Source organism: Epinephelus lanceolatus, chromosome 8, assembly GCF_041903045.1.
Source record: "Epinephelus lanceolatus isolate andai-2023 chromosome 8, ASM4190304v1, whole genome shotgun sequence".
Taxonomy (NCBI): domain Eukaryota; kingdom Metazoa; phylum Chordata; class Actinopteri; order Perciformes; family Serranidae; genus Epinephelus; species Epinephelus lanceolatus.
This window is the reverse complement of record NC_135741.1, coordinates 36101507-36116366: the sequence shown is the minus strand read 5'-3', so window position 1 is coordinate 36116366 and position 14860 is coordinate 36101507. Positions and strand designations below refer to the sequence as shown.

The following is a 14860-nucleotide window of genomic DNA, read 5'->3' as shown; positions in this document are numbered from 1 at the left end:
GCAAAGAAAAGCAGCGCAGCTTCTTTGAGCACCACATCATAATCTCGTCAACTCTTGAAGAGTGTAAAGTCACCTGCGGAGATCCAATGCTGGTAAACCTTGATAGGACGATGCGTCAGCTCTCTTTGTCGAAGCCCCTGTGGTCACGAAAGCCCTACGTGTCCTGAACCCAGAATGAAAGCTGCTCCATTTTAATGTGTTGCTATTAAAACACACACTTGTTGGGACCTTGTGCCTGCCCTTGGCACAGAAATGGTATTATTACTCACTGTTACATCAAACTGGTACTCTGGAGACGAAGGCACGTAAAAGTTTGTTTTGGTTTGGTTCTTTTTTGAACTGCCTTTTAGGTATGTTCACTCTTGTATGTCACTGTCTCTCTGTGCATTGATGTGTTTAGAAGGCTCTCAGGGTCAAAATCCAGCATTTTTCAGATGTTAGATTAATTCATGTTTTCTGTCTTTGTATTTTTCTTTGTGGTTTTTTTCCTACCTGACTTTCAGTGGGTATTGGTCGCAGAATTAAGATAATTAGCCTTTCTCAGTCCTCTGCTGTTACAAAATTAAAAACAAATTTCTTCTATAGCAGGTACAAAATGTGTAAAAAGGGTGAGATATTACGCTTGACTCCAGCTTAAATGAACATTTAATGAATAAGATGATTATGTTGATATTAATGGGATAATCTGTGACAATTCCCATTTGGTTTTATCTATTCTCATTCCTTTTAAGAGCAATAATTCTCATTAAAGACCTAATTCCCATCCCAACACATATTAGCTAAATATCCTTAGATCTTTATAGATTTTTTGTCCATTTCCCAATAAATTGTTTTTTTTTGTGTGTGTTTGTTTTTTTCTGTTTATACACGTTCAGTCATAAATTTAAGGTCACTCTGTTCGTTCAGACCATAGTGTGGATTATAATAGTGAGATTCTGAGTTTCTCATCCTTGACCATACAGAGCTGGTAATGCCTTTAACATAAAGTTACCTAAATGTATAAGAAAAAATGACGTAATAGTAATGTGACAACCCAATCGTCAGAATAAATTTTTGGAATTGTTCCCCAAACCCTGAATATGTTACATTTGTATGTTATTGTGTAGTGGATACGTTGAAATTTAGGCACAAAAACCACTTGGTTAAGGTTAGGAAATGATCATGTTTTGTCTTAAACGGCACAGTCCCACCTGGAAAATTGGTAACTTTTTGTTTCTATTGCCTTTGGAAAAACACAACAGGTCATTAAAAACCACCCATGTTTGATGGCCATAAAGCTGTGAGAAACACAGTGGTGACTTGCAAAAACACAGCTGGCTTTGTTTTTTGGCTGGACCACAGAGACGAGGCCAGCCCTATAAACCATAGGTCTTATTAATAACTAGATACTGGATGCCAAGATGGCGCCTACTCATTCCAGTGGAGTTGCTGGCCTGGCACATACGGCAAAAAAGTTTTCTAGCCCCTGGTTTAATTTCCACGGTATACAGCCCACTGAGTATGTGCAGTAGTGTTCCTCCCGTTGGCCTAGCCCGCGAGTTCACGCTTGGCTCATAGACTTTACATTGTGATGATGTCATGGAGTTTTTAATTGCTTTTCTTGGCTTGAGAAAAGTTTTACAAATTTAAAACCACAATGATTCAAAAATTCAAAATACAAAGAATCACAATTGACCCGGTTTGCAGTTAGAGGTGTTCTGTCAACAGTTTTACAGATGTCTCTTTTCCCTGCAATACCGGGAATGGCCACTGGGAAAAAAATAGCTGCAGGGCTGAGCAGCTTTCCTTGGGGCCTGCTTTCAATACAAAAGTCTGTGAGTGACTGACAGGGTAAGCGATTAGGTTACACCATTAGTCGGAGTGACTGATGACGTGACTGTTGGTGTTCCTCCAATGGCTGTTGCGCTTTTGAAATGAATAGGCACTGACACGCTCATAGTCCTGTGTTACTTTGTCCCTCATTTTCTATAAAAAGTGTGGCATCATAGCATAGTGGAATAAGAGTGCTAGATAGCTAACTAGCCAGCCGCTACATCAGTAAAATTTACCAATGCTTCACTCACACAGTCTTGTCAAAGCACATTGCTATCATCAGACGAGTGACAACTTTATTTCGCTTATTTTCTGTAACTATTGTAACGTTAGCATAAAAGCATGGATGGAATTGGCAAGCTAGCTAGCTAACTAGCCAGCCGCCGGTGAAATGGCAGGTTTGGACAGACAAAAGAGAGGATCACCCCATCACTTTGTCTAAGGAACAGCTGTGTATGTATGTATGACACAAGTTTTAAATTTATTTAAACATTATTGACTATTAGACTATGTGTTACAATGTCAGAACAGGTGATGTTGCAGCTATGATGAAAAGGTGGAAAAAAGTGAATGACTAAAAGCGCAGTGACTATTAAATGTTAAAATGATAAAAAGGGTACTGCAACAATGACGAATTTCGCCTTTTGGTAACTGGTGCCAACGGGACGTTTTATAGTCTAATGTTATCATTATCAGCTCAACGTGGCTCCAATGTTGTGTGGTGGCTGCACAGCCTCCACCAGTCTTGTAGGGATGTACGCCTCCTGACCGGAGCTTAAGAGTGTGGGGGTTGTGTTAAATGATCAGAGGGTACGGCTCCAGAGAGAGCAGGTCCCTTCTGCTGTGTGACTCTGTCGAAGTGTACTGTTCTTCATTTTAACAAGTATTTACATACATTTTTGGGCTGGACTGCAACAACAAGGCCAGCTCTGCAAGCAGAAGTCAAGGTGAACACCGAAGTTGCTAACTTGGTATATGTCGACTTATTCCTGTTACAAATTAAAAGTGTTTTGTACGGCATACTAGGCATACTAGGTTTTGGCGTAGTCTTGTTGGTCTTGAATAGTGGTCTGCAGATTGGCAGACATCATGTCTAGGTGCCACACCATCCACTGTCCTCCTCCTCCACATGATGAAGTCAGCTCATATACTATGTCACTTTAAAAACATTGATATGACACCTAGGAAACATTCAAATGTAACACAAAGTACAATGCCAACACTTTCTTCTGGCAACTGGGCTAAATGGGATGGTGGAGAAGGCAGACAGAAAAGGTGGGTTTCTAGAGTTGCTACTTAATGCTTTGTGTCAGGGACAGTAATTATGTAGTCACAAACTAATGATCCATGTGACTATATGTGTTTGTAATTGCATGCAATAAACATGCATTCACAAATAGAAAAAAGTATCTACATTTATGAGCAAAAGATTGTGTTGTGTATGCATCAGTGTGTATTTTTGTGCGCATACAAGGGCATGAGAAGGAGAGGGAAGAGTGATGTGTTTTATATTATGATAATAGTACAAGTAGAGCAAGACTGGGAGTAATAAATGTCTAAAGACTTATGAAAGCTAAAGTGAAAGACATCTTGAATATCAATAGCAGATGTCTGTATTTTCTTGATTCATGGATTCATTTTGCCCTGTTTAGTTTATATTACCTTCCAGGAGGATTTTATTTATGAAGTAAAGCAGCCGTTATAGTACCGATACATGTGCTATTCACTTAACAGTCATTGTGTTGACTTGAGAAAGCTAATTAAAACAATCAAAGGACAAAAGTACATCAGCTATTTCAAACCACCCAATGCTGATTATGTAAAACTGTGATGCTTACATTTCTCCATTAGACCTGATTATGGGAACAGACCATAAATTGGACATATAGCACCAACTAAGTAGTTTGGGTTAAAATTGGTCATAACATTTGAAGATAAACTAGGTTATTAGTCTCTGTTGATAATGAGTATGATGTTTTACTGCCTACCAACAACTGAATCTCTCAACCCATTAAAATAGCCTGAGTTGATCTTATGGAAAACATGAACTCTTTGATAATGCTACAGTCTCCAAACACCTAAAATTTAATTTTGAGAAAATTATTATATTTAATAATCCCAGGTTTTTCAAATATGTCAACATGGTAACTAAAGATAATTCATGGATTGTTTGTTTGAGGCAGTGTTCCCAGGAAATTAGAAAAAAATAAGAATACCGTTGCAAATTGAGTTTCCCGGATTCCCCATTTGCTTAGACTGCCTTAGCAGAATTCCCAAACTACTTTCCTGACCACATAAACAACTCCCAGTTTTTCACAGCTGCTGGGCCTTCCATGGCTCATGTGCTTTTGGTTACAGTTCAGACCACAGCAAGATTACCATGTTAGACACACACATATACCCACACAATGTGTGTACAGTCTAGATGACAGACTACTAGGAAACCACTGCTGTAATGGTGGTGATTTGATGTGGCTACTCTGTGGTTAGGACAGCAATATAAAGGCCACACTGCCACAGAGCGACGCCACAGTACTTTACCTCTGGTGGATTCCTGGTCAGTGGTATTCAAAAGAAGTGGCCAACACAGGAAGAAAAATATGTCAAAGATGAAAAATATAAAATAATAATTGGATTTATTGTTACTTCCAAAGCTTTGCGCCCGCATAGACTACACTAATATGAAACTAAACTTCTTCCTCAACTCTGAGGTGTTTTAAAAATGGGAAACAATGGGCATGGACATCTTTGCCCAGACAACATGCATTCTCAATTTTGACTGTGGTTCTCTGCAAAATTGCTTAACTTATGCCACCTGTGCTGGCTAATGTAGCTTCAATATTGACTGAAAATTACGAATACAGTATGAGACAGAGCAGTAACAAAAATGCCATTCAGTGTGGATGCTAGCTGATCAGCTTTGGGGTTCAGTGGCCAGTAGCGGGCAGAGACTGTGTTAGTATGCATCTACAAGCCTCTGTGGTCCTTGTGTCAGTTGAGTTCTAGTTCAGTTTGGCTGCCCATGAGGAACAATTATCATTTCATAGTTACATCCTACATCTTGTAAGTTAGTGCTTGAAGTGTGGTTGTGTACCAGATCACTATCCTCCCAAAACCACCTGAGGTTCATCCTCAGCTTAGGGGCGCCTGTACTTTACATTCCCCAGAGAGTGGTGGTTATGTGCTTGTGAATGTGGTAGTGTTGTGTCAAATCACTGCAACATGAGTCCGTAAGCTGCCTGAGGTTCCATTTCCACACTGTGGCGTCGGCCTGCATGCCCACAGGCTCAGCAAGCGCTGGTTATCTTGTTATGTGGTGCCATACTTTTAAACTTCCAAGAGTTTCTGAGGTTCCAGTGGAAATCCACTCTCAGATATCACAGAAATAAGAGAATGGTGCACATTCTATTATGGTAGCTAGGAGGTGTAGCGGTCTGGCTCCACATTATGTACCACAGAGATCATGTTTCAGATACATAGCTAGAGATCATAAAGTGGCTTATTAGAGGCAATGTTATTGCTTACTTAACTCTCCTTGTTCCATGGAGTATGTAAGGCATCTGTGTTTGGTCGGCAGCTCTATTTACAGTTGGTTGCACCCAGCAATGTCATTTTATTCTCAGTGCTTACTCAGTACTACTTTTTGAAGGTCTTGAGGGATGCTGAGATTCCATCATAATAGCACTGCTGGATGCATGTGAAGGCAGCTTGCACAAAATGTGCTCCAGCTATCGCAGCCTCACCCATCTTCTCACAGATATGGGCGAGGATGGATGGATAGTCACTAGGAAGGTTAGTTTTGTAAAAGATTCAGTCAGTGGCGTATTGCTATTCTGGATTCTGGTTAAAGGTATATAGGATATTCCTAAAAACAATTTATAGACTCATACAAAGGTAATCCCTCTCAGTCATCACTTATTACTACTAGAAGTTTGTGGCAGTTAGGGCTTTAGGACCTAAGGACTTAGGTAGTGAAGTGTCAGACTGTAAGCAGCGCATATCCAAGAGGAAGCTATGAAAATCGGTGACCCAGCGCAGAAAGAACACAAATATAGTGAGGCGAAAAACCAAGCAGACAAAGCTTGCTTCAAAATGAGAGTGAAGTGGGGTTGGATTTCACTTTCTTTGGTGAACACTGAAGGAGAGGAAGGGCGATGAAGAGCGACACCTGTTTTCTGTTGAACAGTTAGGTGCTAGCAGTTAGCTTAGTTAGCTTGCTAAAGGATCGCCTTGTACATTGCAACAAATGTAATGTTCTAGCAATAGTAGCTTGCAGTGAACACGCAAGCAGTGTAAGGAGGAGGGGCCAACTTTGCATGTTGTGTTTACAAACAATAACTGACAATTCCTGCGTAGTATACCTTTAACTACAGTTTACAATTCTAGTATACCCTTCATCTAAAATATTGTATGGGACCAGGTAACCCTATTACTGAGAAACATCACCAGTTAAATGAAATGTGCTCCTTTCAAAACTGTTCTAACATAAAGCACATGTAGGATATGCATTACTGATCCTAAGATGTTGTTCATGGTGTAATAGTACTGCTACCCCTGCCCCCCACCCCTTCACCCCCCTCAGATGATGGTGGCAATCCCCTCCAGCAGCACACTTCTTTCTCTTCCTCTGTTGCCTTTCTGTCTGTCTGTAGCTCTGCCAGTGTATATATCCCAGGGCTTGGTGGCTAGCTGATATTGTGTTTTGTGGTATCATGGCTTCATTCTTCCAAAAAAAACATCCGAAGCCCCATTTCCACACCCTGACATCTGTTGTCCATATCGTACCCTAGAGCTTGATGGCTACTCGCTCTGGTCAGTGTTTACCAGCTATTGTGCTTGTGGAACCAAAGTACTGAGGCTCTACTGGCGCCTGAGGTTCCAACGTGAGTCAGCTTCCAAATAGCAGCCAGCGCTATCCCCGGCCAGACTGCTCTCACTCTGTCTCCCTCTTGGTCTCTTAATTCAGTTTGCTACAGTTTCTGTGTGGTTTTATAGAATATTTGTAAGGTATTAGTTTCAAACCTCAACACTTCATACATTCAGGCATGATTATGATTATCAGATTTCTGTTCAAACTCTATCTCTTAAAACATGACTGATATTGCTTGTTGATCTGTCTCTGTGTATCTAAAGTAATGTCTGTCATAGCATGATGCTGCCAAAGGTAAAAGCTTCCAAAATGTGGTTTATCTGGCAGTCTGTCATTTTATTATTTGGTAGCTTAGTGGCAAAATAAAGGTTTAGCTCATTTACAAGAATCATTTGGTGCTTGATATATTTAATTTAAAAAAGGATTAAATATCCATGTGTATTTTTTATGTGATTTTAGCATATTATATTCTGCTAGCATTTTTTTTTAGCAGAAATATGAGATTGTTAAAATCTCTCTCAAAACTACCACTGGAATTTGCCAAAGTTGTTCAAACTCTTAAAGTGGCTCTGTGCATAATTCAGAGCCTATGAGTTGTCTGGACTGGACTGGACTAGACGTTTTGCAGCTGAGCTGGCAGCTAGTCAGCTAACAGTGCTAACTCCATGAACAGGGCTGAACAACGGCAACAGTGCTGACAGAGCTAACAGTAATAACCAGAGGGGAACTATAGACTGTATAAAATAATGGATGTAGCCACTGTGACATCACCCAGTTTGTGGACTCACATTTCAAGCCTCGAGTCTGGCATTTTGGCTGTCACCATCTCAGATTTTTGCAGACAGAATTTGGGAAAGAGGGTGAAGCTGTGAAGGAGCTTGGGGTGGACCTGACTCATTGACTGTGGTGACACCTCACAGATAGCCTGTCTTTCAAAGTGGTTATGCTTTTAATTATGAGTAACTTTAAGCCTTAATAATATTCACACATATCAGTTGTCACGAAGGAGGAATTTAGCTATACAGACCAAAACTATTTTTGTACCTGGCTGTAAACATGTTTATTTCGGCTGTAGAGTTGGGCATTTTAACATGGAGGTATTTGGGGATTGACTCGCTTTGTCTCAAGTGGCCATTTGAGGAACTGCAGTTGTAGGCACTTTAATGTTGGTTTCATTTTTCAGCCCCAAAAGTAGCCATGTGGGAGGAACCTGAGGGGGTGGGCACTACATTTCTGCAAGGAAGCCATTCCAATATCAACAGTAGTCACTGTATCAGCACAGTGCAAAACTGCAATGATGAGCTCGCCAATAGGTTACACATGGACTAAAATGCACACACGGCCAGACTGTCTTACCAAAACAAACTACAGAGAAGCTCGGCTTACAGCACACACAGACAAAGCATGACTTTATTCTCTGCTCAGGTCCCCATTACACCACTATATATTTATATAGCAGATAGTGCTTTGCTATTAGCATTACATTAATGCTCTGAGTGTTGCATACAGAACCTTTAACTTTTTAAATCTTTAATTTTATTTACTGAGTTTCTTGCTATTAGCTTTCAGGCAGAGGTCATAATTTGTACATTTATATTTAAGCCTTTCAATTTTTATTATTTTCCATTTTCATTTTTATTATCTACATTTTCTTTTATCATTTCCCATTGTCATTTCCAATTTAATCTCTTAAAATGTCAATTTCTTTATTTATTTATTTTAATTTTCCAATTTTCTGCTTTGATTTTCTCAATTTTCTTTTTTAAATATATTTCTGGGGAAAATGATCCATGAATGAATCCATATGTTTGGCAATGCAGTAGACTTAAGGTTGTTTATACAAACCCCAAACCATCTGGTTACCTTTTAGTGGAAAAAGTCAGTAAGTGTTGCTTTTACCTTCATCAGTGACGACAGATGAAGTGTCATTGAGCAAGGCATTTAACCTCTGGCTGCTGCAGTGGTGCTGTTTAGTAGCCTACAGTATAGCTTTTGGCTCTTGAAGAGTGGTGCAGGGAGGGTTTGGATCTCAGCTGACCTTCTCTGCATACAATTTTAGAGTTAGATCACATGTGACACCACAAACTGTTTATTCCCCAAACTAGTCCATGATGGTGAAATCACCATTTGTCAAGGTCTGCTGTTTGGTACTATTGTGGTTTAATAACACCACTATGCCTCCACACTGCCGGCGTCTGGGTTTGCATTTCCACACTGCACTGTCTGCTCAGCCAAGCACTGCAGGAGAACAGGGCAATAGACAGATTACACATAATTACCTCATGATGCTTGTTAGGGATTAGGTTTGGGTGTGCGTGTCCTTGCTGTAGTGTATGTGTGCGTGTTTGTGACAGCCACCGTCCATCAGTCACCATATTTGTTTTGTCACACCACACCTGTCCCCGTTACGCGCCATAATCTGGCTAGATAAATCACATTATGGTTCGGCGGCGCGACTGAGCGTTACACTGCCACAGCCCAGTCAACGGAGCCAAGCCAGCGTAATAAGTTTCAATTAAACCCTCAAGATGATGCCTTTGGTTAGTGCCTGTGTGGTTCTGTTATTTTGTCCTCTCTTTATCTCATTTTCGGTATTTTTCAAAGCCAAGAGGGTGATTTTTCTTCATTAAACTTAAACCACCTGACATGGCCCCATTCTGTATGGTGGGTGTATGCTTGTGTGAGTTGGTGACTATGTGTGTTGAGTCTTTTTATGCGTGTGTATGCCTGGCCTGTGTCTTGGGGCTGTCCATGCTATGTTTGGGAACCATTTTCAGCCTTAAAACTAGTTGAATGGGGTCCGCATTAAAACTGTGAATCCATATGCGTCTTAATGTAAGTTTGTGTCCGTATATACATGTGTGAATATGATATATTGTCTCTTTTTCCTTCAACTTCACCTTGACATCTTCCTGCTCTTTTGTCTCTTTTCTTCTTCAATCTCCTTCTCCCCTCCATCCATCCATTCTGACCTCTGTCCTCTTCTTATTCCAGTTGTTCCCTGAGACGGGGCCTCGCCAAGGGGGAACTCGGGTGACCATCCTGGGGGAGAACCTGGGTCTGCAGTTCAGAGACATCCAGATGGGTGTCAGGCTTGGCAAGGTACCCTGTGTAGCTCTTGAGGAGGAGTACGTGAGCGCAGAGAGGTAAGTTAAGGAACAGAGGACACACTTACGAGCATTCTCACACACAATGCTCAAACACACACACCCAGTTGCGCAGAAAGACATTCACAAAGTGTGAAAATGGCACCGAAACACAGATGAATGCACTGACAGACACAGGCGGCAGTCGTGTGTCTCAGAAACACACCCACCCACAGATCTAAGGGCACACACACACCAAAGGCAACCGCACACAATACCTCTTTCGTCCTGACCAATCAAACGGCAAAAAACGTCAACCAGAGCACATCTTTGTGGAGGTGTCCATGCAGCCTCATTCAGCAGCTGTAAAGATAGTGATATTCGTTTTTTTTTTTCTTTTTTGCACATCTGTAAATTCCATCCATTGTTCCTGTTCATTACTCCCTACACATGCTCTTTCCTTTATTTTTCTCATCCTGACATTTACTCCTCTGCAGGGTCCTACACGGCTGAGGAATTGGGTTCACACAGATCAAACAATCTCTCTGTAGTGCAGTTAGTCAGGAAATGATGCATGTTGAGATAGAGGGCATCTCTATTCAAATATTACACACACATCGGTTATTTAACACATTATTCCCGACATCCATGCAGCGCTGCAAACATATCTAGGATGTACTTTTTAATATGTCTCCTTGTTCCCAGTCAGTGTCTTCATGCTCCTGTATTATTTGTGTCACCACTCTTGAAACATGCATTCAGATCTGGTGGCGTTGTACGTTTCTGCAAACCACTTCATGTGTGGCTAGGTTTAGGCACAAAAACCACTTGGTTATGGTTAGAAAAGATATTGTTCTGCAGCTTGGCAGGCGTCTTGCTTGGGTGTCACACCTTGCACCATCCCCTCCACCTCCCAATGACAACGCCAGCTTATATTCTACGTCACTTTCAAAACACTGATATGATACATCTGAAACGTGGAAATGTAATGTATTTGGGTCTGCAGAAACATACAATACCAACATTTTCTTCTGTTGACTGGGCTGAGCTGTGAATGTGATGTAAGTTGAATAAATAAGCATTAGTTTAAGTAATGTAGTGTAAGTGTTAGACTAGAATAACCTGGCCCTGACCTCTTTGTGTCTCTTTTTATCCATTCATCCCTTCAACTCTCCACCCACAGAATAGTGTGTCTGCTGAATGATGCTACTGGCTACAGGGTCCAAGAAGCTCAGGTTGAGGTGTGTGTGAGAGACTGTGTCAACGACTACAGAGCCCTGTCGCCCAGGCCATTCACCTTTGTGGTAAGCATCATACCAGGGGTCAAAGGTTAAATTAAGTTGTTCTAGATGGACCGTAGCTGTGTTTCAATTCAGGGGCTGCAGCCTTCGAAGGCTGCATTTGAAGACCGATTGCATCACATCGGCTCGGCCAAGGCTGTCTAATTTCGAAGGCTCCTTCAAATGCAGTCTTCTTTCCCAGAATTTGGAGGATGCAACAGATGAATCCTTCATGACCTAGCCTATCCCAAGATGAACTGCGAGCCGATGACAATTAGGTTTGGCTGATGAGGTCCTCAAAAGACGTGACCGACGTAGACCGCAGCCCCTGAATTTAGACATAGCTCATGATGACTCAAAAAGACACTGCTCTGATAAAAAGTCTGAAGCGGCTTCAAAGAACAGTCAGCCTATGGCTCCAGAGAGTTCACTTCTAGTATTTTGTTTTAACCTTACAACAGATTAATGTTCTTTCTTTTGGTCAGCCATTATCAGTTTAAATGGAGGATCAGTGTGTCATTAGTAATTGGGTGCATACATGCAATGTTAGCATGTCTGTGGCAGCAGTTGGTGTTTAGACATGCAGGTGACACCTCCGTGAAAAACAACCTTGTATTCTGTTTTTTTTTTTATGGATTTTCTGTAATTTTTGCAGCTTTCAGTCAGTGCTTTGTTGGCAAGCCTTTTGAATGTTGCTTGTTTTACCTTAGTTGAGTTTGCCAAAATTGCTTATTAAAAAAACACACATTTTATTTATTTCATAGACTTGTTTTTATGTCATTTACTTGATGCTTTTATTTGTATCTCCATTGTGTACTACATGATTGAATTCTTTTGTTTGAGGCATCTCATCACTGCTTTCTGTCATTTTAAAAGTTACAACAGTCGATTGAAATTACAGATCAAAACAAGGTGACATCATTGATTGAATCATAACTCAGCAGTGATATGTAATTGTTTTTTTAAAACTATTTACATGCAGATTCTGTTGTCCATGATGTTGTCTGAACTTTTGTTGTTAAAGTTCTGAGAATGATGCCTCTGAAATACTGTGGATGTGTTTTTCTCTCTCCTCTAGACTCCATACTTCACCCGTATCCAGCCATCTCAGGGGCCCATCTCTGGGGGCACCCGGGTCACCATTGAGGGAAGCTACCTAAATGCAGGCAGCTACGTGTCTGTCAGCATAGGGCCGCAGCCCTGCTACTTCAAAAAGTAAGGAACCTTTTTTTTTTTTTAACCAACCTAAATTAAATGTTAATCATCCCTGTGGGGAAATTGGAACATCACAACAGGGGAGAATAAAATTTAGATAAGAATAAGACAGAAAAAAGAGTACTTAAGATAGTAAAACAAATTCATAATTATGACTGAAGGTACTGTAGATAATATGAGCAATGAATAGATAAAGATAAATATGTGCATACATAAACATGCTCTGGTTAAAGATTTATGTGTGCATGGTGAAAAAATGTCTTTATCCTACAGATATTACATGCATATGTAAGCATGTAATCAGTGTGTCAGGTTAGGATGTTGTGTGTTGGTGTGTGTGTGTGTGTGTGTGTGTGGGGGGGGGGGGGGGGGGGGGATCATGCATGCTTGTGTTTAAGTGTGTGTGCACGCTTGTTGCTTGCAGACACACTGTATCTCTTTGTCTGCACTTACACATGCTTTCCCTAATCTAGTGCATGAAAAAATCCAAAGTATCCCCACTTGTCAAATGCATGGATTAGCCTCTCATAGCTAATCTCTACTGAAGCAACTGTATGCTAGCTTTGATGTCACAGCGCTCGTTCCTGTGCTGCAGCCTCCTCGCAGTAATCCAGCAGATTCCACCTCACCACGACTGTTCGCTCAGCTCAATGCTGTCTTTATCTGTCACACCCTAACTGTGTGACTGTGTTTGTGGCATCTTGTGAAGGTTGCTGGGCCATGTGTTCTTTGTGAATGGGGTTGCTATGGTTACAAGCTGAGGGACTTGGGAGGGTGGATATTGTAAATTCTCTCTCTCTCTCTCTCTCTCTCTCTCTCTCTCTCTCTCTCACACTCTATCCTTCTCTGTGTGACTACCATGGCATATAGAGGTACAATAGAATGTGCAACACTACATTAAAGTGTATACACACACACACACACACACACACACACAAATCGCTCCTGTGAAGTCATGGCCCAGAAAAGCAGCCACCACTCAACTGTGCTAAATACATATTAGATAGTGTAGCTACTGGGGACTGCAATTGAACATGTTATTTTGCCTATGGGACATGCACGCATACACGCGTGCGCGCGCACACACACACACACACACACACACACACACACACACACACACACACACACATTCTTTCAATTCCTCCCCCAGTGTTTATGACTGGTGCCGTTGATCCTTGTCAGTGCGCCAAACATAGCACGTATAAACTTCATTAAACACAACTGCACATGACTTATTTCTACATCCTTCTCGTCCTCCCTTCACTAAATGCAACACATTGCTTTTGATATAAAATAAATACTGTAGAGGAGGGGCAACACCATTCAGAATATAGTGTTATTGTTGGTTGTGAAGGTAAAAGCAATTACAGCCTATGTTATTCTACAGCTTTTATAATTATGATCCCTCCGCCCACTTTTTTTTTTTTTGCCATGTAACTCCTTCCACATTCATTCAAACATCAAAATCTTCGGCTCAGTTGCGATTGGATTGCTTGTATTTTTCTCATCCATAACATTCATACTTATCAAAATATTCAGAGTTTTCTGGACATTTTTCCTCATTCAAGTAGATTGGAGGAATGTTCAAACTTGACACAAATTAAAGTTTTTTCAAACATTTTCAACTCTTCTCTCCTCATTCACACATTCGCGTAAAAACTCCAGTCAAACTTTAAAATGTTCCCCATCTTTCGTAAATTCTGGTTTGTATTCAACCTTCAAATCCCATTCAAACTTTTGGAAATATTCAGATTTGTTTGGAGCTTGGAAAAAATGCCCTTCTCAGGTTTTTTTTTTTTTATTGGTGAGGACTCCACTGTGAGAGTGCAGAGAGCTTCTTAAACATTTCTCTTTAACTCGCTGTCACTTCTTCTTTTACATTTAAGCCAGCATTGCAGTGTAGAGTCAGCTTTTCAAAAACCTGGAAATATTCCACTATATTGGTATCATTCAACTTTTCAATAACATTCCCACCTTTACATCTTTTCCTAATAATTAACACCCTTACACATTTACACCAGCATTGCATTGTAACATCAACTTTTCAAAAAACCCTAAAATAGTCCACATCATTTATATATCAAAGGTATTGTTCAACATTTAAAGCCAGCATTGCAGTGTAGCACCAGCTATTCAGCATGGAGCATTCACACCCGCAGTTTCTTCAGATAACTTGTTCTTGTTGTTCCATTCTTTTTCCAGCAGAGTGCGAGGATTTTTTACATGTTACATACAGAACCTTTATAAGTCAGACATTTGTATTGTTTCTATATTAGATTTCAATATGAATACCTAAAAATAATACTTAATATGTTGATTTGCGTATCAGCTGTAAAGAGATGCAAATTTAAAGTCATCAACAAACACTCATCTTTGAAAAATGGCAGACGCAGGAAACTGGAAACTCTAAGTATTAAGTCTCTATTACTCATCAAGTACAGAAGTGCAAGCAGAACATCTACATTATATTGGCTTGAAAGGTTAAGCTGGAAGGAAGAGGGAGCTACTGCTGTCCACCCTAAGCTGAACAAGCAGCAACCTCCTGCACCACCATATGGTTGATGTCACACTTCTTTTTCCTGTGCATTCAGCTG

General features: G+C 40.6%; 1 protein-coding gene across 2 annotated transcripts in view; it reads left to right on the top strand.

Annotated features, from left to right (window-relative positions):
* The window catches only part of LOC117257925 (plexin-A1-like), a 351734-nt gene that overhangs the window by 267799 nt on the left and 69075 nt on the right, over positions 1-14860 (top strand). For both annotated transcript variants that reach the window (XM_033628343.2, XM_033628342.2), the window contains exons 13-15: positions 9677-9828; positions 10952-11072; positions 12127-12263. In XM_033628343.2, coding sequence (XP_033484234.1) covers positions 9677-9828; positions 10952-11072; positions 12127-12263 — 410 coding nt within the window. The remainder of the gene's footprint in view (positions 1-9676; positions 9829-10951; positions 11073-12126; positions 12264-14860) is intronic.